The sequence below is a fragment of the Cydia fagiglandana genome, chromosome 15, assembly GCF_963556715.1.
Source record: "Cydia fagiglandana chromosome 15, ilCydFagi1.1, whole genome shotgun sequence".
Classification (NCBI taxonomy): Eukaryota; Metazoa; Arthropoda; class Insecta; order Lepidoptera; family Tortricidae; genus Cydia; species Cydia fagiglandana.
In genome coordinates this window covers 10,093,111-10,116,883 of record NC_085946.1, presented here as the reverse complement: position 1 = coordinate 10,116,883, position 23,773 = coordinate 10,093,111, and the positions used below count along the sequence as shown (strand labels likewise).

Here is a 23,773-nt window from a genome sequence, read left to right as displayed (position 1 = left end):
ACAGCCTGTTATTCAATTCTGATAATTTCGGATAAACTTGATTAATGTTTCACTTACACCGGCATTTTAATTAGCTTCATTGTGATTATTATAATACAAACATACAATTTTATGACGCGGCCGGTTCTTTGAGTTTATGCGGCGATACGATACCGATCTATGAGTGACAAAAATGCCGATTTTGGTTGAAGAATCGCTGCGACCTCTTATAGCATTGTTCGAATACGGCCGCTAATCATTTGCAGTGTCTTAAATAGCGGCAGCTATTAGGCAGCGTCAAATAAATAGATATTGACAACCAAAGTAGCCAAATTAATTGCAACCCAACCTTATACTCGGTGTAACATGAGGAAACCGAATAATTTTAATAGCGTATTCCTGATCATATTTAGAGACATAAAAGTCCTATAAACTTTTTTGTAATTCGCCTAGTTTCAGAGATAATATTAATTTTAAAAATAACAAGTTTTTATTGTTACATAGTGTAAAAGCCCTATTTGATGGTGATGTTGCTGCTATGGGACGTAGTCTAAATATCGTTATTGATAGATGTCAAAAAGTGACAAGTAACACTTTGCAAAAAGTAGGTTTTACGAAAAAAAAAATTAATTTTAAATGACAAGTTTACCAATAACATTTATTTTTTATGTACAAATACTCGTACATTCAAAAAATTGAAAAAACAAAGCAACAAAAAAAAATTTTTTTTCGGCAAATTTAACCTAATCTCGTATTACATTTTTTACTTCTTTTGACCTCAGAAATGCGTGGTTAAAATTATTCGGTTTCCTCATGTTACACAGTGTATTTGTATATAATGGCTACTTTAACTGTGACTATTTATTTAAAGCTGACTTTACATGAGTACGAATCAAGGTTTCAATGGGATATTTACTGGAATTAGGCGGGAATGTTCGAAGTGATAGCAGGTTAATATTTTGGTTAAAATGTTAACAGATTGGTGACCGCTTTCGGCTGAAAGAACTGGAGGGACGACATTCGGAAGACGTTGCGGGGCACTTCTGTATGAGACTAGCCGAGGACCGGGATAGGTGGTGTACAGTCGCCATCAGATATATCGGAGCGGCCAAGGTGTTCACAAATATCTGAACACGCCTCTATTGTCAGGGCGTTAGAGTGCGTATTCAGATATTGTGAACACCTTGGCCGCACCGATATATCTGATGGCGACTGTACACGAAGAGAACCCTATCTATGCTCGTCCTATAGTGGGCGCCACGAGGCTAAAATGATTATTCAATTGTTGTGTTATGTACCTTCGTATACATTGTCCGATGCGAGGGAGGTGCGTTCAGGAAGCGGTTTATTTTCTAACTCTTCCATAGGTTCTGGGATGGCCAGCGACGGACGGTCGGGACGATTGACAATACCAATGTCATTACTTTCATATACGAACCGGTCCACTGAAAATAGTATAGGTAACTTTGCTTGACTATTGATTAGGGTTAGATAAACTTAAACGTATTATTTAAAAAAATCACTCTGTTGGATCGTTTTTAGGGTTCCGTAATCAAAATGGCACAAATGTAACCCTTATGGTTTCGTCATGTCCTTCTGCCCGTTTGTCTGTGTCTGTCCGTATATCACAGCAATTCACACAGTAATTTGGAACTTATAGGTGTATTTTGTGGGCCGCTACTTAGATTAGATTTTGAGATAAAATAACATACATTTTTCACTCCATACATGCACCTAAAACATTTTTCAAGTAAACTCAACGTGTGGCACACTATTCGATAGGTCTTCGACTAGAAATGGTTGTGTTTTATCAGATCAAAAACAAATCCAGACCAAATCCATGTCCAGTTATTACTAACAGAATAAGCCTCGCGTTTTAGTTTTAGTATAAGTATTCCTCGCGTCGACGGATGGTCCCTTCTTTTTTTGGTTCGGCTTAGTGTAAACAATAATTGAAGAAATATGTTGTTACCGTACCCACTTCAATCATCATCCTCCAAGCGTTTGTCCCGTACTGTGACGGGGTCCGCTTTCCTACTTTTCTCCATCCACTTCGCTCTATCCTGGACATCGATTTCTGCTAACCCACAGGCGTTTAGATCTTTGGCGATGACGTTAGGCCACCGCTGCCTTGGTTTGCCCCTCCTATTTGGGCCCGGTAAGGCGAAGCTTAGGGGTCTATTGCCTACGTAGTCAGGCGGCCTTCTTTTGACATTGCCACACCATCTCAGCCGACTTTCCTGGAGCTTATCGGCGACGTCTCTCACTCCTAGACTACCATGGATGTGTTCGTTTCGAACCCTATCAATCCTGGAGACGCCTGACATCCACCTCAGCATCTTCATCTCTGCTACATAGATGGCTTGGACATGTCGCGTGTTACCGTACCCACTTGATTACTTAAATTATACATTTGTAAATAAATGCATGTGCTAATCACATTTTACGTGACTTCATAATATATATAACAACGAATTATCATAGGGACCATTATTCGACGCAAGAGGTATAATGAGTGATGGTCGCGAGAAATGAAAAGTCTGCACAAACCTTTTCGTTTGTAGTATATGATCACAGCTACCAGTGCAGTTGTGAAGATTATGGTAATTCCAATTAATGTTCCAAACCACATCCATTTGTCTGAAAACATAATTATAAGGGATTATTACAAATTCTGTCTGTTTTATAAGTTTTATAACACAATTCAAACTTATATCCCGATATCAAATTTTATCAATTTGTTATCATATGCACGTGGATTTTGCTCATAATTGTTCGTAAGTATATGTATATTAGTGTGAGCGAAATGCACGGGCGGACAATAGAAAAATGACTTCTTTTAACATCGGAATATTTGTTCGAATTGGTCTCACCGCATGACGAAATTAACAGGTAAGAGACATTTGAATTAGTTTCTTCTTGTTGAAATTAGCTTTTATGATATGACTGTTTTAAATAATATTTAATTAGAAAAACTAATTATTTTTAATTAACCGGAATGCCACGATTTGTGCCGTTTTCAACCAAAAGTGGTCGGTTGTCAATAAGACGCCATTTTCATACAGCTTCAATTTTAAATCTACCTTATCGACAACCGATAATGTGGTACCTTTTAGTCGAAAACGTTACATTTTTCTAATAGTGGATGTAATGGGTGCGAAGACGCAAGGACGCCATTGGACTCACATTTGCATTTGTCGGTTAGATTACGATCTGCCACACCAGGTGATTGCATTGAATGTTACCTACCTGTACATTGTTTTGAAGACTGGATGATCTGCAAATAAATTAATCTAGATACAAATATCAATAAGGTCGTTAGGTATCTGGTCGAGTGATTATTGAAGCTTCTTGAGGAATAATGGTATTGATGTAGTTATTGTACATGTACAGTGCATATAACTTCTCAAATATATTATGTTCTCAATTCACTGACATAAGAGCTATGGGACATATTTTTGAGTATGATGTGTGCACCCATAAATATGATTACACTTGACTGTACGGTACGAGCGGTATGTTAGCAAAACGGTAGCGACATCGCGTGTTATTTTTTTAAAGAAATCATAAAATTCATAAACCTGTCGAGTAGTGTGTATAAAACAAAATTGGGTTTGTTTTACTCACCTCCAGTATGGATGCACTTGCAGATTGAAATGTACCTGCTGAAAAATAAGTTTACTTTAAAAAGAAGTATATCGAGTAAATATGACTGACATTAATAATATATGACAATAACAAAAATAATAGCGTATGGTCAGGCCCTTTTTAATAGTGGAGGGTCTGGGAATAAATCGTCGGGTGACAAGCAAAACTCACTAACTCTATTGAAATTATTGGACAATAAACCCTGTTACAAGTGTAATAAAGTGCATTGTTACTTTAATTTTTTAATAGTACTTAGTGACGTTTGCTTGTCACCCGACGAAATTAAATGTTTCACAGCGGTTATGAAATTAAAATTGTCAAAATACATATTTGTCACTTTAATTATTTTAAAATAAACATAATTTCATAAACAAGGTGGACTTATTTTTGTGTCAAATAAATACCTAAAACGTACCCATAAGGTGCATCCACACCGGAGTTAAGATTTTGTGAAAAAGTTATTTTTATTTTCGAGCGAAAGAGAAGCAGACGATATTCGATTCGAATGTAAGCCCTCTCGCTCTCGAGAGGAGGCCTGTGCCCAGCAGTGGGACGTATATAGGCTGAGATGATGATGATGATGAATGTAAGTACTTATTAACAGTAGGCCCTCTGATATTTACTAGTTAGTTGCATTGTAGGTAAAAAGATTGTGTTAGTTAATGGTTAGTTACCTCGCACTTCGACTCTGATGGCACAAGAAACAAGTTGGGTGACGTTTTGCCCCAGAAAGAGGCAGTTCCACAAGCCAGCGAACGAATTGTCAATATTTTCTATAAACAGCAACATCGTATGGTGATGCGGGAAGGATACCTGGAATGTGTATGGTAAAATTTATGTTTAATATTAAATTTTCATACTTGTAATTTTTCTAGCACCTATTACTGCTTGTTCTCTGTTTGGCCCGAGGTTTAACTGGTAGAGAATGCCTTCTTGCATTAAGTTCGCCCTTTGTAAAATTTTTACTGTGCAATAAATTTTAAATAAATAAATAAACATGAAATGTCACATGTTTTAGTGCTGCAGTATTGTTCTGTTTAACTTGGTTTTTAATTTTTTTTATAATACAATACATGTCTGTTATAGGTATGTATTGAGTTTCTGTTACCGGCTTAAACCGTTCAACCGATTTAGATGAAACTTATTTTTAAATGGAGAGTATTTTGATCCCCGGCGACACACACAATAGTAAATACATAGGCTTAATCATGGAAATAAATGAAAGTGATACATAATTGGAAACAAAAGCTAGATTTATGAAAATTGTTAAGAATTACCTTCGCAATCCCATTATCTCTGGAAAATCTGAAATGCAAAGGGTGATTTTGGAGATTTTGTTTTTAATATGCTGATACAAGAGGCAGAGAAAATCACACTGTCTGTTTCTTATGCTAGTATTAGGTACTTATACCTGACCCCAAAAAGAGTACTTATTCGAATTTTCCATATTAGGTAAATCCTCCGTCTTCATTAGCTCATATTTCTGTACTATACCATCTGAGTGGTAACACATTCTACTGTTACAAACTGTGTGACTAGTTACGTGTGTCTTGTTTATCACTTTTATCAGAAAACAAAAATGAATTTGAAAATAGAATAGATAACTTACTCAGTTTTAGATTGTTTTCCGTACCAACACTTTGCTATGTCGATGGGGAAGTCTGCTTTCACGAGGACCCAGGTATTACCTTCCTGTAGTACTAAATTGCCGCTGCACCTATTATGGTTTATCAGAATAGCATTTTCATGTTCCGATGTAGATGTAATGTGGCTAGGCTCAGATGTAATATTAGAAGCTGAAACATAAAATAATGATCGTATGTACTTATTCCATTCTAACCTGTGACTCGCGGCATAAAAAAACAAAAAGGTTTTCGTTGCAATGCGTGGTTGCAATGCGTGGTGTTGCAATTTTTTTTTATTATTTAAGTAATTGTTTTCATGACCTCTGCTGTTTTTATAATCGATAGTCTAACAAGAGGAGTAACGGGGTAACGGAGTGCCTTAGCTGTGTGAAAAGTGGAAAAAATTCAACACGATCGGTCCACTAGTAGGTACCTATCGGAACAAATTGGCGGTAACAGACGGGTGGACAGACAGACTCAAGAGTGACTCGGGTTCAGTTTTTGAGATACGGAACCCTAAAAAGGATTCTTATTGTTTTTTCCCTAAACTTTTTAAACGAAAGGCCAAATAGGTATTAATCTTACCATTATCACATCTAACACAAGCAAAACATAGTAACAATATAAAACCTCTTTTAAACATATTAAATAACTGTTCACACATCACTCCAGATACAATGTTATGTGGTTAGTGAATCAACGAATGTGGCGTTGCTACATACATATTTAGAGTGACCATAATATTGACATTATTATGACAGTTTATCTATAGTGATTTTCTCGCCCTATTAAAGTCTGACCAAGCTAATTCTACATAGTATTTGCAATGACAGTGAGGTAATGTCATAATTAATGTAAAATGTCTATTAAATTATGACGTACCTATAAATAACACTTGCACTGCGTATGCTATCAAAATCGTTGCAGGCTTTTCTTGGTCTAACTCTACTTATTTGTAAAATTGTTTTCTTTTATCGGTAATGTTAATTTAAACAACGATTGTATCTCATAAACCACTGTGTATAGTGAATTTCCATTCCATACGGTAAAATTAACCCCTAATAATTTTTTTTTTAGTATGCCTGACATGCATGCGTGAATGGGTACCCTAATTTACTCATTTCATAGTTTATTCATTTACCCCATAAAATAATTAGATTTTTCAATTTACCTATTTGTAACAGGATAAATACTAAATTCGAATAACAATACATATATTGTAACATAAATACTAACCACGATTATTGTATCCTTGTGTAACGTCATGATCTAGTTAGGTAGGTACCTACTTAAGGATAATAAATATTTTTACTATCTGGCTGTGGTCCTCTTCCCTCCTCTTATGTATTTAATGACAATCACCATATTGAATATTACTGCAGGGAAAGGCAAATTGTCCATGACGTCTATATACTTTTATTATTTCCTGACAATGCGAAATCATTTCGCTTGGCAATTAAAGCATTGGTTTTGGTTAGTCTACAGAAATAGATTAGTGCGTCAACGCTCCATACAAAAACTACTGTTCTTAGGAGTTTCCGTAGACTTCTAAATCGCGCTATCAAAGTTTTGAACGGCAGTTGTGTGCAAATATTGACCACATATTATACCCATAATTTGTCCTGGCCTTTGACCTGGACACTTAACTTACTGTTAACTACGTCACTACTTGGTGGTCTCTGAATGTGTGTGTGTCTGCCGAATTAAGTAAGTCCCCAGATCCGACGAATTAACACTGTCGTACAGACCATAACACTCTTAATCACTTCCCACCTGTCGGCAAAAAGTAGAAATCCGCCATTTTTCACAATGCTAGTAACGACCAACACCAGACAGACACTAATGAGTCTTACTTCACTGACAGTGCGTCCTGAACCACCTTTAATATATTATCATCAAAGTCCCTTTTCCTTAAGATAAGATGTATTAAAGGAAATTATGGTCGTCGGATATTTTTTCCCGGTAAATGCGGTTAGCTACAACTCTATTGCGAAAGAGGAAAGTTATAATTTGGCGAAGTGAAAAGTACAGGGAAGAGGTATGGATGTTAAGAGCAAAAACTACGAACAAGTGGTTAGTAACGAGGTGTCGGGAAGGTGGCTACTAATTTTCGGTCGTGCTTGTTTGATGTATTTGTCTTATTAGTCAGTATTTTTAAGGTTTTTGTGTCGCGACCACCAAGTTTAGGTTTATATGATGTGGTCAATGGACACCATAGCTAACAGGCGCTTATAATTTCAGGGGTTTCTCTGGCTTGTTATTACCCAAAATCATTAATAAATATTTTAGTAGAGTCTTAACGGTTAATAAAAGAAGATCCTGTTGACACACATCTATTATTGTGTAAGTTCACTACTGCGTTACGGATGCCATTGATATGCCCTGTGACAATGACATGTCGTATAATGTAAAAAAGCCCTTTAATTGATAACCACGCCTGGATTACTTCATTGTGTTCTATCTACCTACCTAATTAATTTTCCAAATGGCTCTCCGCACACACGCTCTTTGTTCACTTCCATCGCCGCCGTGGACATCTATCCCGTCCGATCTCCCAAAAACAAAATATAAAGTCATAGATAACTGTACCCAGAAAAAGGGTTGGCCCAATTTGAAGGGTCCTTCGAGATAACGGGCCTGATAACATTAATCAAAGCACATAACTCTTGAGTCGGGCCGGTCGCCAATTTTCTGGTCAGTGCCCTTTTAATTCCCTTCTTGGCGGTGTAATTTTTCACTTCAATTGGGCCACGGTAAACAGATCACGATATTTTCGCATCGTGATAAGAATCTGGAAGGGTTGTTTGAAGGTAGCGTTTTTGCTACGATGGGTTTTTCGAGCGTGCGATTATATGGGTAAACCTGGTAAAATTGTTGGGAATAGATTATAATTTGTTTCATTCGATGAAGTGGAACTGCTGATGGAGCCCATAAAATGAAGGCATATTTACTTACTGTTATTGTAAGCGATTCTTTCATATTAAAGGTTATTGCAGAGAAATTTAAACATTCATACATTCTCATAAAGTTCACGTCTATCGTATTATTATGCTTAAAAGGATTTTTCAGACACAATTTGCCGACTATAACAGGACTCTACAGTCTACTGTCTGGTCTAATACATACATCTGAGCAAATACCTTTGATCAGTCACATCGCACAGGGAAATCCTAGGTAATCCCACACAGGGTTCGATTGGCGCACGATGCCAAACTAAGCTAAGTCAAAGACAAATAAATAATGGACTGTTAATCTCCGTATACAGTAGCGTTCATTATCATCGTTGTAAATAATTGGTGCCGTAACGCGTTACGTGGCGAGGTCTGAAACTGCACTAAGGCATGACGAAAAAATGATTTACAAAAAGTTGGCGCTGAACTGGATCCTTGTCCTGAAGACTTTACACGAAATTTTTGCCTCTAACGTTTCTCCTCTACGCTTATTGTAAGTAAGTAACACTTTATTGTGCGGAAGAGAGGAATACAGGTATATCAGATAGAACATAAATATAGTACAAGGGCGAACATATCCTTAAGAGAGATCTCTACAACTTTCTCTATATATAAGCTTGTTGTATAATATTTTGTAAAGCACTTTGCCCTTCGTTTAACACCGTTTGCTTCATCTAATAAGCTATAATGCGCGATGGCTCCTTAATAAATATTTCTATCTGAGACGCCAACTACGATAATATAGAATGCAATATTGTACGGAGATTGCCAGTTTTTATTATTGCGGGTCTAGCAAACCCACCTCCTGCCAAGACACCTCGCAGCCCCTAGGTTTAGACAAAATCTAGGCACCCCCCTCACGTCTTAATCGTTGAATCTCAAAAGCATTCTAGCTTCGCGTAAAATTAAGTAATATTTATTTAGGTTTATGAAACGATATTGTGTTGCAAATAAAGATAAAACTGTCAATCGATTTGCGAGTTGGTATTGTGATCATGTGATGTGATTGCATTTTTTCTGTGAAATCTAAAGAAGTTGCCGCTTTGTAGGATGAATGATGTTATTTTCTAAAAATATGATTGAGTTTTTAAACTCAAGATTTAATTTATAAAGTAACGTAGGTAACTAAACTTAAGGTCTATTTGACTCATTCTTCGACCTATCTCATTTGTACTGTTTTTAAACATTTCCATAAAAATCGCGTTAAAGTAACCACATTACAAACTGTACATTACATTGTAACTATGACAAGTCGAATAATTCCTATATATATGTAGGTATGGGTAAATAAAAATTTTTGTGACACTCGTTTCCATGAGTTTCTTTCAAAACCCTTGTTTTATGGTATATAAAATAATCGAACGTACATTTTTATGGCACAATGGGTTTTCTACTTAGAATATTAGTAGAACGTAGCATACAATTTCTTCAAACAAACTAGGTATGCTACTCTTGTCGCCTGGCTGACGGGACAGAATAACAGAAAAAAACATGATCCACCCAAATATTTATACATAGCGAGGAAAGCTAATCCCTATTCTAAATTAAGACTGGGTCTCCCATTACCCCGTTCGATACAATGATACAGCTTCAGTGACACTGGCACATCATTAACGGGCGGGGCTGCTTTGGAGAACCCTGTAGCGGCCCGTTTGATTATGGTTGATGATTTGGGCATGCCATTGACGTGTTGACTGGTTTGATGACTAGAACAATTGATGTATTTTAACCACTCAACCGTCCGGCCCGCGAGACTGTTTTCCTGTCAACCGTCCGGGTTTTTTTTAGCGACGCACGCCCCGCGCAGCGCATTCACAATTTTCTACAAAAATTATAACTACACTGCCATCAATTTTTTTTTAGAGCTAACTATTTAGTTAGGCTACGTTGTCGCATCAAGAGAATTAGTAAATAATGCCGAAATATTCCGTTAGATGGCTCTGAAATCAAAACTTTCTTCCACCCCTTTGGATAGTAAGGTTCCCGCGGACGGTTAAGAGCATATTTTTTTCGGATACTATGCTATCGTCGGACGGTCAAGTGGTTAAGTGTCTGCAGGATTAACAAAAACACAATTGATATGTAAACGTCACTTAACACACATAAACATATTTTTACGTAGAGAAATGCATTCACGTATCCCGCCAGGAACATATGTCGGATTCGTGGGCACAGGGCAGGGATCGACAATACCGACCCTCCACGGTATGACCGTCTTGAAGAATTGGTGACGGTGAACACGGAATCGAAATTTGAGTTCTGATGTCGATATAGCAACTCCCTATCCTACCTGTCATTAAATTTTGTCCTCCAGAAATCCGGTGTATGTCTATATCACTGTTTTTTTAGCTAGGCAATGTTGATAGTGATACCTACTTGTAGCAATAGCAAGCTCACGGTGTAAAGTGATTACTGATAAAGCGTACATATAGAAAAAATGTAAAAAAAAACATTTATTCAGATGAAATAAACCCTATTTTACTGTTTGAATACAAGTGGGTCTAGCTCTTTACTTGAATGAACGAATGAATGAAGCTTTTTTACGATTATTACATTACATTTTTAAAGTACATACTTGCAATGGCTCTGTCTGACCTTTATTATTTCCAATATGTTTTTTTTCCCACCACTGAACCGCTTATTTCTTTCCTTTTCATGCAGCCACGAAATACATTATTGAAAAGAAACGACACTATTATACAATACACCCTTCCCCATGTGTTACTATTATAAATATTATGTATGAAAGAACCATTATTATTTAAAAGACGACCGAACAATGCTTCTCAAACTTTGCTCGACTGCGCGCCAAGTTTCGCCGGGATTGCTAAATAAATATTTAATATGCAAAGTTCAATTGAATCAAGTTTTGCATAAGTTAGTTTGATGAATTTATTATATGTAGTGTTTGAAGAGTTATTACATCATTTAACTTTGCTTTCAGAGCGCGATTTCGTTGCCCCAATATTTAATTTCATTATGTTGTAGGAAGCTCTTCTGAATGCCAATCAAATTATAGTTCAGGATGAAACCAAACATTATTTGTTCCTTTATACCTACTTGATGCAAAATTAATTCAATTTTACTTCAATGACTGGTTATGATGGTTCCAGTGCAACACAGAGTCTCATATTTTAAATGAACTTAAATTTTATTCATTCTGTATTACTAACTCACATAGGTTCAGTGTTCACCTATTTTGCTAACATCTACCTACCTAACATCTAACAACACTCCTTTATGGATCGAATTACGTTTCGCTGTACGCAATTAGCAATGTTCAAACAATTGCATATTAAATAAGTTTTTACGAATGTTTGAGAACCGGTATAAAGGTGAGACGAACTAATTTTGAATATCAAAGACCCAAGTCTATTCATGAGTTGAAGCCGGCTGCCGTTTAGTTGTGCCACTTGTGCCGCTTGCCGCTACCGCTCGCCATTCAAATACGGACCGTATATAGTGAATTATATTGTAACCAATTCATAAAACTTTGCTAGACGCAATTACTCGTAGTTCATCTATATTTTATCTTAGAAATACATAAGTCAAAATGATAGAGTCAGATAAAAGATTAATAGCTAATTGACACTTAATGTGTTTATGAATAACGCTATTAGTGTTTGTGATACCTGTGTGATAGTGAGTAAAATTGTACACATGCAAAAAACACCTAAGACTTTACCTAAGATGCAGCTAATTAGAGAGTAAGTTTGATGACGTTTTTTGAGGAATCCGAACGGAAAACATGCTGTCGAATTAAGTAACATCTTCCTTCTGGTTTAATTTAAAGGCACCAAAAGAACTCTCGTAATTTTTACAAAAGTAAATCAAAATAAAATAACAAAAGATTTAGATCGTCAAAAACAATCTTGTCACAAAAACGATGGGCTTGTGTGATGTTGACGTGTTTCAACAAATTGCCTCATATTTTTAATAAATAGTGCGAGGGGGAAATATATTGTACTCAGCTGTTTCCTAAAGCTAGGCCAACATTTAAATTAGTTAATAAAACATCGTGTCTGTCGCAGAACAAAACTAATAGACTCTGCTAAGTCAGGGCGCTGTAATTTATGTAATTAACTCATTTTTACACGGAAAATGCATAGACGCTGTAGCCAAGCAGTACACTGGGACATTATCCCAAATGTAACAGTTTTGTATCTTTTGTTGTGTTTGTTAGCTCTCTATTAGCCTTCTAGAGAAACAATACTTTGCACTCTTGAACCGAAAAGTGAATATTTTCACTCACTATTTCGCTTTCAATAGACCAACATACCCCGGACCCGGACATGGACTCGGGTACGTCCTTAAACTACGTCCAAGACCACCGGTGGACGGGCAGCAGCGTCCCTCAAATTCGGTGTACTCGACTGCGATCGCCAACCCGCCTGCCAAGCGTGGCGATTATGGCATTCACCCCCCAAAAGGGGGAGGCCTATGTTCAGCAGTGGATGTCTTATGGCTGAGATGATGATGATGATGAGACCAACATACAGGCTCTGGGTTTCAATGGAGTTTTGCCGATACCTATACATGATCAATCGTGCTAGATTGATTAGTAACTGTAGAATAATATCGACTGATAAAATAGGTAGTAAAAGTACAATTTTCTCAGACCATATACTAGCTCCATGATTTCAGTTATTTTAAACTTTAAAAATAATATTATTATGTTCATGAGAGAACATAATAAATAACCAAAGTCCGCTACCTAATTATTGAGTCCGTGGTATTGGTAACTATTATAACGTTTCTTCGCAACATCCGGTAATCTGAGGCGTGAACAAATTTCGTCCGGCAATACATCAGAATAGCGACAACGAAAATAGTTTTATAGGACGATATAACGACCATGATTTGAATACATTTTTATTCCCTTGGTTTGTAGAAAACGAATGTGCATGTATAAATGAACGTAGAAGCGTCTCGTTCGTTCGATCTAAGAAAAGATATCTTCTTTAATCATAATAGTAGTAGTAAAATACTTTATTGTACAAAAAGAAACGTAAAACATGAAAGAACACACATCATTAGTACAAAGGCGAACTTATCCCTTTCAGGGATCTCTTCCAGTTAACCCTTGAGCAGTTGAGGGAAAATTGGAGAACGGTAGACATAAAAGCTGTACATAATAGCTAGACATAATGTACTTACCTATTCTCTAAAGCAGCGGTCGGCAACCTGCGGCCCGCAGGCCTCCCTGGCTAAGTATTTAGTAGAGGATGTAATATTGATAAATGACAATGTCTGATAAAAGTGATAAATATTAACAAAGTGCGGCCCGCGGCCACTTCGTTAACTGCTATGTGGCCCTTCATGGCTGCTAAAAGGTTGCCGACCGCTGCTCTAAAGGGACATAAAAAAATAAATAAATAAATAAAGCGTTTATTCACAAGCTTACTTACATTTAGATACAATACATTCTTCTGCCAAACCACATAGCGGTTTGTTGGCAGACGAGGCTCCTATTATAATTAGCTTAATATGCAAGTACTAGGTAGTTTATTTATATGTAACTTAAACTTATCTACTTAACCCTTTACCGCATGCGTAGCCCAATATGGCATTTACAATTTAGAACACTATTGATAGCTATTAAGGTTCATTTTTAAACAAATACTTTTTATTTATGGTATGAAGTTAAAGGGTCAACTCTATGGTCTGAGCGTACAATATAAAAAACTTAGTGTATGGTTTACATAGGTTGCACTTGATCTTTTATCTTATTACCATTGTTGAATACTACAATGTATTTTTAATCTGTTACATGTTCTTCCATTTCGTAATGGATTGTCGAGATCTTGTATAAATTTTATATTATTGCTTTTGAAAATTATTGGTTCGCGTACTTATTTTAATATGAAACCAAATAGGTACCTACTTATCTATAATATGCGAACTGATTATAAGATCGAACTCGGAGAATGTTTAAGATAGAATCTAGTCTGTTTTCGATTTTGTATACAGAAATAAGGAAAATAATAACCAAAGCAATAAGCATACATATGTATCACTATTTTTAAAGGTCTAATGGCCGGTACAGACGGACTGCAAGTGCAACCCGACTTTTTTATAGGAACTGCACGAGTGCACGCCAATTGCAACGTCGGCGTGCAGTTCCCATACAACTCATACAAGTTGTCGTCCGTCTGTACCCGCCCTTAATATTGATGCATTACTAAGATGGGAACATCCGTTTATAAGTTTATGAAAACCAACATATATGAAGAAAATTTATTTACAATTTTACCGTCCTATCGACGACATTAAACCGCATTAGCCAGTTTAGTCTGCCGACAAATATATTAATAGCAATTCATAATACCCGTGTCGACATGTTTGACGCTCTCAAAGGCTAATTGCCTCACCTTTGACTAATTCCTCACCTCGCCACACGTCAACTAATCTTCTTTCTTTTTCAGCGTTCTAAATACGGCGCAAAGGCACATTAAGCTGTGAAAATCAAGATGGCCGCGATTGCGCGCCAAATCCTGCGTAAGCGTCAGATGGCGCTTCCGCGTCCGTTCCGTTCGAAATAGTCATTAGTGTTTTGACAGTGGTGGTGTAGTGTTGTGATGCTCGTGATGTGATATAGTGTTGTGTGTAGAATGTCCGAGGAACGGTCGCGGCGGCTGTCGCAGCTGTTTGACCCGCTGGCGCGGTTCACGGACCACAGCGGCGCAGGGCATTCGGCTAGCATGCCGAACAGCCCGAGGTTGATGCCGCGGAGGTCGAGGGATCCGCCGCCGCCGCCGCCTAGGTGAGTTGTGCAATGTGCATTCAGTATAGCACTAACTTAGGAACTTTCTTAGGCCTGAAAATAAGGTGTTCCCATTTTTTCCTACAACGATACACATGGTTTTGAAAATCTTAAAGTCGTTTTCGAACCCCCGTTTAAAAATCGTCGGGTGACAAGCAAAAGTCACTAACACCATTGAAATTATTGGAAAATAAACCGTGTTACAAGTGTAATAAAGTGCATTGTTACTTTATTTTTTTGATAGTACTTAGTGACTTTTGCTTGTCACCCGACGAAATATTACTTGTGTAACATAGTAGGTACTTACATATAAATATGATAGTCAGTAGGTACTAACAAAAGGTGACATCAACCCAGACGTAAGTAGCTAAACTGAACTGATAGCAATAGGTATATATTTTTAATTTTAGTAATTCAGGCACTTAAATAAAATATAGGTAGGAAGATGAGCTACAAACAAGTAACTTTAATTCTTAATAAAAACTTTTTACAAAAAAAAAGAAAACCGACTTCAAAAAGGATGAAATAAAATATTATCCTTTTTAAGTCTATGCGTTACCAACTGATATGTTTGAAGTCGGTGCCAAGCCAACTTTTGAAGCATACCATGATTTTGGTGCGATTCGATAAGGATGTACGTTGATTGCCTTACAATGAACGTACTTTCTGTAGGTACAGTCGACGTTAAAAATATGTTTACACTTTTCGTCTTATTACAAAGGAGTAAGGTGCAAAAGTGTATAATACATATCTTTGACGTCGACTGTACCTAAGAACACACCTCAGAACACACGATCAAACCTTCTTGGCACAGTCCGTACCATATTTGTCGGCACGCAAGCGTGGGATTGGGACTGAAGTTGTTTCCCGTCCCTTATTCAGAGGACTACATTTCAAAATATAAAACAATTCAAGGAATTTACGTCCTTGCCAAATTTCACCTAAAGCGGTTCAGTTGTTTAGCCATGAAAAGGCGACAAAGAGGCAGACAGAATTACTTACACATTTATAATAGTTCTAATGGTACAGTATGGGATTTATAGTCATAAAGCTGATTATTTTTGACGGGTATTCTTTACTACTTGGCTTGGCACCGACTTCAAACATATCAGTTGGTAACGCATAGACTTAAAAAGGATAATATTTTATTTCATCCTTTTTGAAGTCGGTTTTCTTTTTTTTTGTAAAAAGTTTTTATTTTTCCATTTTTAGTTTTAACGCATTGTTAATAACGCGACGCGTGAATGAAAAGCAACATCATGATTAACACTAAATTCGTGTATCTACTTTCATCAATATGTAATCTGGAATTTTCTCGAGTCCGTCTGGGAAATTATAATTCCTGTCACTACACTAAATCCATCCTCCGCCCCGCCACTGACCCAATCCCTCAACCCCCCCGATCACTCAACCTCATAGCGTATCAACCCCTGATCCATGATCCCCTCGGCCCTGAACCAGCACCCCTTCAACCACCATTACCCGACCCCTTAATCCCCGACCCCTTAACTCCTAACCCTAACCCCCGATCAGTAGCCTTACCAGCTTACCAAGAGTTTGACATTGATTTATTCGCTAGTGTGTGTGTAACTTACTTTCTTTGCATCTCGCTCGTACTGGCATATTAGTGCTAGCGAGATGCATAAAAAGTAAGTTACGAAGACGTTAGCGTCGCTAACTTAGCGAATATGTCAATGTCAAACTCGTGGTAAGGCTACACTTGCACTACATCAAATTGGCGGTGTTCGGAAGCAAATGCTCGAGTTACTTTAGAAAACACCGAAATCACTTTACACGTGCCTTTAAAAACTGAGGAGTTCCCTCAATTCCTCATGGATTCCATCATCAGACCAGAACCAAAAATAATACGGAAACACCTTGGAGGCAACTCCTTCCAAACAAAAAAAGAATTACTCAAATCGGATCACAGGTGCCGGAGTAATCGCTGAACATACTACATTTAATAAATCATCATCATTATCATCAAAACAATCATCATCATCAGGTCTACTTCACCAAAGTGGCGGTTTTCGGGAGAAAATGCACGAGTTGCTTAAGAAAACACCCAAATCACCATGCATGTGCCTTTAAAAATTGAGGAGTTCCCTCAATTCCTCATGGATCCCATCATCAGAACAGAACCAAATTAAAATGGGACCAACTCGGAGGTAGCTCCTTTCAAACAAAAAAAGAATTTCTCAAATCGGACTACGGATGTCGGAATAATCGGTGAACGTACATAGAAAAAAAAAAAAAAAAAAATAGCCACAACCGAATACAGAACCTCCTCCTTCTATGAAATGGAAGTCGGTTAAAAAACAATAAGATTCGTAAATTGTGCTATAACGAGTTCTAATTACAAATTAATTAAATGCAATGCAGTAACTAGCAGGTTTAGAATGAATTAAATAGTTGTTTTCTGCCTAGTCAATGGCCCAAACGCGTATGTAGTTAGTCAAGAAGCGTCCAAACTAGAGATGCCTCGAATAGTGGCTTTGGCCGAATATTCGGCATGACATGCGAACGTTTTGAGACACAATTGTTATGGAAACTGGTTGCCAAAAATATTTTTCGTTCAAGAGATAAAGTAATAAATGTAGTTACACTTACATATTCAAACCTAGTTATTCGTTATTTTTATTGAGTAATTTTTCTTTTTAGGTAGGTGCAACAGATATTCGGTATTCGGCCAAATAGTAGGCAACATTCGGCCGAATACCGTATATTCGGCAAAGTAGCCGAATAAGCCAAATACCGTATATTCGGAAAAGTGGCCGGATAGGCCGAATACCGAGTAGTTGCCGAATATTTGTGGCATCTCTACTATCTCTAGTCCAAGCCTCTTCTTTCTTTAAATACTTTATAGTTCGATAACATACTACTTAAAATATTTGTCAACCAAAACCAGTTTGACTAACAAGTTAATTTATCAAATGAGCTTCGTAAAGTGACGGCTTTCAACTTTGCCCTTTTATTTGACAATTTGCCATTTGATTTTAAAGCGTGATCGACTTACGTAAAGTTGCCTTTTGCTTGCATGTTTTTTTTAATAAATTAAACTAAGTTAATGCAGATGCAGTCGTTCATTAAGTTCGTCTTAGAAGTCAATTGATTTTGGTGCATTCATTCGCAGTTCACAGAGGTCGAGTTTTGCATAATGTTATGCACAGTATTAACCTTTAGGTGGCATTTTGTTTGGCATGAACATTATTAATATGTACTTACATTAATTTTATGTATAGGTAGACATACGATGGCCAGTAATTTATTTAAATTATCGATTGCTTGACGACCACTGCATATATATCTGCCTATATAGCTTAAGGCAGAATTGTGTCGTGTGGCGATACGAGCTCAGACACTGGCGGTCTGATTCGAACTTTAAGATACGTCAAATATTACGTCTAGATAGATACGATATGGATTATATGTGTCATTGTCAAAAGTTTCATCAAACAAAAACGTCACTTTTGCCACTGATACATCTAATCCATATCGTATCTAGACGTAATATTTGACGTATCTTGAAGTTCGAACCGGGCCGTGAGTTTCTTGCGATCTAGGCCAGATCGTCGGTCCATTTCGTAGGAGGGCTTCCCACGCTCCTCCGATACTCTGCTGTCGTTCAAGAACCTTTCCGCCCCAGCAGTCATATGTCAAGAAAAAGTAATTTATTTATATTTTTGGCTATACTATTGACCCCGACTATAATTGATCACTTCATGGCCAGTAATCATTAGTGATTTACTAAACCCTGTTGATAGTCCGGGAGCCGGCTGCATGAAACAAACCTCATCAAAAAATAGAATATACCTACCCTGTAGAGGTACCTGACATTTAGTAGATTCCAACGCACTTGGTCGGCCTAGGCTTAACCTGGCAGATTTTGTACAAATGGCAAAAACGTTGGACAAAAATTCATCAAAAAAAACCTCATCGAAAAATAGAATGAAACTTGTATGGTAGGATACCTGACCTTGAGGACAGTAAAAAAAAAGTGGTCGGCCTCACCTTAGCCTGGCAGTTTTTGCAGTCCGACCAGATTTATTGGGTCACGTGAGAGCTACAAATTACCTCATCGAAAAATAGAATGAAACAAACGGATTATAATAGCTAAAATAAGCCTGTTGACGTATGTCTTGGTCGGCCTCACCTTAACCTGGCAGTTTTTGCAGTCCGACCAGATTTATAAAAAAATCATCAAAAAATTTTTATCGATAAATCGTATGAAACTTGTATGGTACGATAGCTGCCTTTGAGGACAGTAAAAAAAAATGGTCGGCCAAATCCTGTGTTTGCAGGTTCCTGTGTCTGACCAATTTTGTGGTACCACGTGAGAGCTACAATTTACCTCATCGAAAAATAGAATGAAACAAACGGATTATAATAGCTTAAATAAGCCTGTTGACGTATGTCTTGGTCGGCCTCACCTTAACCTGGCAGATTTTGCAGTCCGGCCAAATTTATAAAAAAATCATCAAAAAAATTTTATCGAAAAATCGTGTGAAACTTGTATGGTACGATAGCTGCCTTTGAGGACAGTAATAAAAAAATGGTCGGCCAAATCCTGTGTTTGCAGGTTCCTGTGTCCGACCAATTTTGTGGTACCACGTGAGAGCTACAATTTACCTCATCGAAAAATAGAATGAAACAAACGGATTATAATAGCTAAAATAAGCCTGTTGACGTATGTCTTGGTCGGCCTCACCTTAACCTGGCAGTTTTTGCAGTCCGACCAGATTTATAAAAAAATCATCAAAAAATTTTTATCGATAAATCGTATGAAACTTGTATGGTACGATAGCTGCCTTTGAGGACAGTAAAAAAAAAATGGTCGGCCAAATCCTGTGTTTGCAGGTTCCTGTGTCCGACCAATTTTGTGGTACCACGTGAGAGCTACAATTTACCTCATCGAAAAATAGAATGAAACAAACGGATTATAATAGCTAAAATAAGCCTGTTGACGTATGTCTTGGTCGGCCTCACCTTAACCTGGCAGTTTTTGCAGTCCGACCAAATTTATGAAAAAATCATCAAATTTTTTTTATCGAAAAATCGTATGAAACTTGTATGGTACGATAGCTGCCTTTGAGGACAGTAATAAAAAAATGGTCGGCCAAATCCTGTGTTTGCAGGTTCCTGTGTCCGACCAATTTTGTGGTACCACGTGAGAGCTACAATTTACCTCATCGAAAAATAGAATGAAACAAACGGATTATAATAGCTTAAATAAGCCTGTTGACGTATGTCTTGGTCGGCCTCACCTTAACCTGGCAGATTTTGCAGTCCGGCCAAATTTATAAAAAAATCATCAAAAAAATTTTATCGAAAAATCGTGTGAAACTTGTATGGTACGATAGCTGCCTTTGAGGACAGTAATAAAAAAATGGTCGGCCAAATCCTGTGTTTGCAGGTTCCTGTGTCCGACCAATTTTGTGGTACCACGTGAGAGCTACAATTTACCTCATCGAAAAATAGAATGAAACAAACGGATTATAATAGCTAAAATAAGCCTGTTGACGTATGTCTTGGTCGGCCTCACCTTAACCTGGCAGTTTTTGCAGTCCGACCAGATTTATAAAAAAATCATCAAAAAATTTTTATCGATAAATCGTATGAAACTTGTATGGTACGATAGCTGCCTTTGAGGACAGTAAAAAAAAAATGGTCGGCCAAATCCTGTGTTTGCAGGTTCCTGTGTCCGACCAATTTTGTGGTACCACGTGAGAGCTACAATTTACCTCATCGAAAAATAGAATGAAACAAACGGATTATAATAGCTAAAATAAGCCTGTTGACGTATGTCTTGGTCGGCCTCACCTTAACCTGGCAGTTTTTGCAGTCCGACCAAATTTATGAAAAAATCATCAAATTTTTTTTATCGAAAAATCGTATGAAACTTGTATGGTACGATAGCTGCCTTTGAGGACAGTAATAAAAAAATGGTCGGCCAAATCCTGTGTTTGCAGGTTCCTGTGTCCGACCAATTTTGTGGTACCACGTGAGAGCTACAATTTACCTCATCGAAAAATAGAATGAAACAAACGGATTATAATAGCTTAAATAAGCCTGTTGACGTATGTCTTGGTCGGCCTCACCTTAACCTGGCAGTTTTTGCAGTCCGGCCAGATTTATAAAAAAATCATCAAAAATTTTTTATCGAAAAATCGTATGAAACTTGTATGGTACGATAGCTGCCTTTGAGGACAGTAAAAAAAAGTGGTCGGCCAAATCCTGTGTTGGCAGGTTCCTGTGTCCGACCAATTTTGTGGTACCACGTGAGAGCTACAATTTACCTCATCGAAAAATAGAATGAAACAAACGGATTATAATAGCTAAAATAAGCCTGTTGACGTATGTCTTGGTCGGCCTCACCTTAACCTGGCAGTTTTTGCGGTCCGACCAAATATATAAAAAAAAAATCAATTTTTTTTTATCGAAAATCGTATGAAACTTGTATGGTACGATAGCTGCCTTTGAGGACAGTAAAAAAAAAAAAACTGGTCAAGTGCGAGTCGGACTCGCGTTTCAAGGGTTCCGTACATCACATAATTTTCAACATTTTTTTTGTACGTGAGTCGTGAAACGTCTTGAAAAACCCGAATGGGTCAATCAAAAACCAGATGTAACATGAAGTTTTCTGGCGTGGTGGCTTATATCTCTACATCTCTGAAGATTAAATGCCCTACAGTGTTTTAAAAGCGAAGGCCGACGAGAGATAATACCTACAGGAAGGTCAAAAAATAAGTGTAAGTATTTCCGTAGCTAGGGAGGTTTAGGGATTATACTGAGCAACTTTTAGTACGGGACCAACCCCGAAATCGCGAAAAAAGAAGTATCCTCCCATAGAAAACAGACCAGCCAAAATGTATGAAACAGCCAAATTTTTCTTCGTGATTTCAGAGTTGCACGTTGGCAACGGAAATACGCTTAGTTTATTTTTTAGCCAACCTGTATACCTAGTGCTTTTTAATACACGTAACAATAAGTAACCTAATCAATCAGTACAGTCAGCAGCAGAAGTTGCTAAGCGGGCGACTGGTTTAAAATGATATGGACGCGACTTTATAGTTAAGACAATAAGAGCATGTGAAGGTAATTTTGATCACCTCGCCCGCTTAGCAACTTCTGCTGTTGACTGTACTACAAGCACCATTGCGGCTATGTGCCAAATACAGCCTAGTCGCATTTTTTGTCTTCAGTCCGACTCACGCTTGAAGCTAAAGGCACGCCTCTTTTGGACGCTTGTGGCCTTCGGCCTTATGCGGATATCGGCCTAGGGCCTTCGCAATAGTTGTCTACATCACGTTTCACTTAAACCACTGCGGCTGTGTCCCTAAAATAACGTTAACCGCATTTTTGTTCTTAAATCCGACTCACGCTTGACTCTAGATTTCTAATAGGTTTTCCTGTCATCTTTAGGTAAAGGACTATTATGTGTATTTTTTTCAGAATTTTTAACCCAGTAGTTTCGTAGATAGAGGGGGGGGAATGGTCATTTTATGTCTATTTTCTTGAATAACTTCTAAACTTATTATCGTAAATTTATAAGAAAAATATATTTGAGATTCTCAAAATGAGCTCTTTCGTTTGATATGTAACACGATATAGTTTTCAAAACGTTGTTTTTTAATTTTGTCGTTTACCCCCCAAAAGTAGCCCCTATGTTTAAAATTCATTTGTTGTCGTTACATATCCGTCTTTGGGTCACAGACTTACATACGTGTACCAAATTTCAACTTAATTGGTCCGGTAGTTTCGGAGCAAATTGGCTGTGACAGACGGACAGACGGACAGACAGACGCACGAGTGATCCTATAAGGGTTCCGTTTTTTCCTTTTGAGGTACGGAACCCTAAAAATGGTCGGCCAAATCCTGTGTTGGCAGGTTCCTGTGTCCGACCAATTTTGTGGTACCACGTGAGAGCTACAATTTACCTCATCGAAAAATAGAATGAAACAAACGGATTATAATAGCTTAAATAAGCCTGTTGACGTATGTCTTGGTCGGCCTCACCTTAACCTGGCAGTTTTTGCAGTCCGACCAAATTTATGAAAAAATCATCAAAATTTTTTTATCGAAAAATCGTATGAAACTTGTATGGTACGATAGCTGCCTTTGAGGACAGTAAAAAAAAAGTGGTCGGCCAAATCCTGTGTTGGCAGGTTCCTGTGTCCGACCAATTTTGTGGTACCACGTAAGAGCTACAATTTACCTCATCGAAAAATAGAATGAAACAAACGGATTATAATAGCTAAAATAAGCCTGTTGACGTATGTCTTGGTCGGCCTTACCTTAACCTGGCAGTTTTTGCAGTCCGACCAAATTTATGAAAAAATAATCAAAAAATTTATATCGAAAAATCGTATGAAACTTGTATGGTACGATAGCTGCCTTTGAGGACAGTAAAAAAAAATGGTCGGCCAAATCCTGTGTTGGCAGGTTCCTGTCTCCGACCAATTTTGTGGTACCACGTGAGAGTTACAATTTACCACATCGAAAAATAGAATGAAACAAACGGATTATAATAGCTAAAATAACCCTGTTGACGTATGGCTTGTTACGGGCGGCTTTCATAAATTCAATGTGGCAGTGTGCGGCAGAATCCACTTGCATCAAATTTGATGCAACACATTGTGGCTGGACATTAAGAGATGAAATGTATAAGATCAAATGGTTTGAAGGACACATAACGCCTTTGCGAGTCGAAGAAATAACAATAAGATAATCACTTAATATATGTGAGGTTCTCTTGTGTATTTTTATTTATTTATATTTATTGAGAAGTTCAACAGCGTTTACATTAA

General features: G+C 37.4%; 1 protein-coding gene across 1 annotated transcript in view; it reads left to right on the top strand.

Annotated features, from left to right (window-relative positions):
• Positions 1–23,773, top strand: part of LOC134671340 (uncharacterized protein CG43867) — a 448,491-nt gene that overhangs the window by 96,362 nt on the left and 328,356 nt on the right. Inside the window, exon 3 of the mRNA XM_063529166.1 lies at positions 14,629–14,966. Coding sequence (XP_063385236.1) covers positions 14,815–14,966 — 152 coding nt within the window. The 5' untranslated portion in view covers positions 14,629–14,814. The remainder of the gene's footprint in view (positions 1–14,628; positions 14,967–23,773) is intronic.